A 3087-nucleotide genomic window follows, 5' to 3' on the forward strand; every position below is an offset into this window, starting at 1 on the left:
GAGAGAGAGAGAGAGAGAGAGAGAGAGAGAGAGAGAGAGAGAAATTCAGTAAGCTCTTGGTGTGTTTTCACCACTTCCTGCTTGGGGTTGTTCACACAGGAAGTGCATTGTTTCCTGAGACAAACATCTAAAGACTTCGGTTTATGCTGTTTCACTCTGGCTAGTGGCAGCTAACTTCTCCCTTTCTCGAGTGCTCTTAGGAGACCTCAACTGGGACCAGATAATGTCACCTTCTCTGGGATGCAGGCAGTTGAGAGGGACAGAGAGTATTGATTTTAGAATTTTTACATACAGAATGGACAGTAGATAGTTATGACTCTCTGGTTTCAAGATGTATAACCTGTGAAATATACTCTGCCTGAAACATTTCAAGTCACATGCCTTCAGAAGTAACATCTGTCTCCAAATTTGCCTTTGATATACCACCTTTTCTTTGACTTCTAAGTTTACAGTTGAAAATTTGTTCTAGAACCTTCCCATGAGTTACTGTTTTCCTTTTTATGTCCCACAAATCTTGACAGAGTTGACAGAATGCACTGCTTAATCAACATCAATGATTAATAAAGTTTACTATGGTTTGGGCTGAGTTTGGTATGGAAATGTAGATTTAAACAAAATAGAGAGGCACTGACTGGCTGCAGGCATTTTTTTTTTTTTTTTTGACCTTTGGTGGGACTTCTCCCAGGAAGCTAATGTAGAGCATATTTACGTTGGTAGTCAGAGTGAAAAGCAATAATCACCTCTTAGAAACTTGTGTTGCCTGTGCCTGTTGTCAGAGATTCTGGATATTTTAATATTTACTTTATGTTCTGCACTAGTTCAGCCTGCCTAGATTTTACCTGCTTGGACTGGGCTGGGAACTGTCCAATTAATTATATAAGTCATCATTTATAACAGTCTCTGATCTTTTTAAACTTCTTGATAATGGATTTTAAGTGACTACACTCAAAAGAAGTGTTATTTTAACTCAAATGTTGCATTATCAACTGGATCAACAACATTATCAATCAAGTTGTCTTAATTAAGAAGAGGTGTCAGAAATCTATTTAGGCATAAGTAAGCTTGAAGGGTTATTTCTTTTTAATTCTTAAATATTCCTTTTAAATTGGTTGAAATGGTATTCTGATACCATTGTAAAAGGTAGCATACAGGGGGTGCTTCTCGGTCTCTCTCTACCTATCTGTCTCTCTGTCTCTCTCTTTCTCTCTCTCTTTCTCCCTCACTTTTATCTAAAGAGATCATTTGGAATATGGAGGAAAGCACAGGTACACCCCAGCAGCAATACAAAACAGAAAGATATTGAAATAATCTAACAGGTAATCCAGATAATCCATATGGTAGATTTTTGCGTGATATAAAAAGACTCAGGATGTGTAGCATACAACATGTAAAACAGAAAATCCTCCTGAGAACTCCGATTTTTTATTATTCTGAGATGATTACTATGTCAGCCGTGTACTCTTCCCCTCCCCCATGCCAAGACAGGGCTTCTCTGTGTAGCTCTGGCTGTTCTAGAACTCACTCTGTAGACCATGCTGGCCTTGAACTCAGAGACCCACCTTGTCTGGTTGCTGGGATTAAAGTGTGGTCCACCACAGCCTGGTTCTTTACCTTTTTGTAAGCTGGGAAACATTCTTAACTATTTTCATCCTATAGAAATCCTTGGCACTATATTAAATGATAGGAAATTTAGGGCAAAGATAAAACATCTTTTTACTGCTGCTCCTTTTTCTTAAAAGGGATCATTAGACTTGAGTATAAAATATATATAGCCAGATGTTCCTGTTATATGCAAAATAAGTAATTTTCGACTTTTAAATAATCTAAATTGGGTGTCAAGAACTCACACAGATGCTATTACTCACCATTAGCCTTTTGCTAACTCCTTTCATCCCTTCTGTTCTGACATGATACAGGAGCAGTATCGTTTTTGCTATGATGTGGCGTTAGAGTACCTGGAGTCCTCATAGTTCGCTGAGACTATTTGCAGAGCATCGAAGCAGAAATCCATTCGTCTGTTGAGCCAGCAGCTGTTGTACCTGTTACTGCACCAAGAGATTTTAATGTAAGGGGGTGGGAGGCTTTTACATTGGAGAGGCAAACGTATTTTTCTTATAAAGTTGTGTATCTTAATAAAAAGGACTTGATCAGTGTCTGTGACTGTATGAGAGCATCCACATTTCGTGCCACCTAATTTTATCTTTAATCAGAGGCAGATTCGGATGAGAAGTGGTCTGCGTCTGTCCAGTGACCACACAGCCTTTTCTCTCCTGCTTTCTGTAGAGCAGCTACCACACATTGCATGCACTTTGTAAGTGGCATTTCCCTCTCTTTTTAAAATAAAAGCTGTGGGACCTTAAGAATGGGGAAGGAAACAAGCTGTGCAAAGTCATGGCAAATTTCATTTTATATGTTCCAAGTGTACCAGATTCTATATAAATGTGTGTGTGTGTATATACATATATATATATGTATATACACATATATATACATATATGTGTGCATATATACACATATGTGTATGTATATACATATATATGTGTGTATATATATACATATATATGTGTATATATATACATATATATATATATGGCTTATTTTCTTTTAATGTGCAATGATGGCTGGATCATTTAAAGTTCCTTTTAGAAAATAACATAAGCCAAAGACTGAAGTGTACATATGTCTATATGGAAGAAGCACATTATATTTATTGGTTACTTACATTACTTTTTTGATGGATAAAATACTACCGCCACAAAATCATTTTTGTTGTTGTTGTTGTTTTAGGAGAGTTAGCTAAAAATCAATGGTAAACAATTTTTTGTAGATTATTTTTTGTATGTTTAGTGTAAGTAAAGGATAAACTTTTTATTCATAAACCAGGAAGCAATGTTTTCTGTAGTGGTTTCCTTGTGTACATGCCTGTGAATTAAATTTATGTAAAACATCTTGGCAATTGTCTTTGAATAGAGGACCAAATTAAAACATTTCACTGAAAATGTAGTTTTCCCCCAGTTTCATTAGGTAAATGATGGCTTGATGGTTGCATATGAGAAATCTGCACAGCAGAAGACATTGCAGGTAGCT

At 36.5% G+C, this 3087-nt stretch overlaps 1 protein-coding gene across 1 annotated transcript in view; it reads left to right on the plus strand.

Moving 5' to 3' along the window:
* Positions 1–2294, plus strand: part of Ptprk (protein tyrosine phosphatase receptor type K) — a 509254-nt gene extending 506960 nt beyond the window's left edge. Inside the window, exon 34 of the mRNA XM_029482632.1 lies at positions 1917–2294. Within this exon, the coding sequence (XP_029338492.1) occupies positions 1917–1970 (54 nt within the window). The 3' untranslated portion in view covers positions 1971–2294. The remainder of the gene's footprint in view (positions 1–1916) is intronic.
* The last annotated feature ends 793 nt before the right edge of the window (positions 2295–3087 follow it).

This window comes from Mus caroli, chromosome 10 (assembly GCF_900094665.2).
Source record: "Mus caroli chromosome 10, CAROLI_EIJ_v1.1, whole genome shotgun sequence".
Classification (NCBI taxonomy): domain Eukaryota; kingdom Metazoa; phylum Chordata; class Mammalia; order Rodentia; family Muridae; genus Mus; species Mus caroli.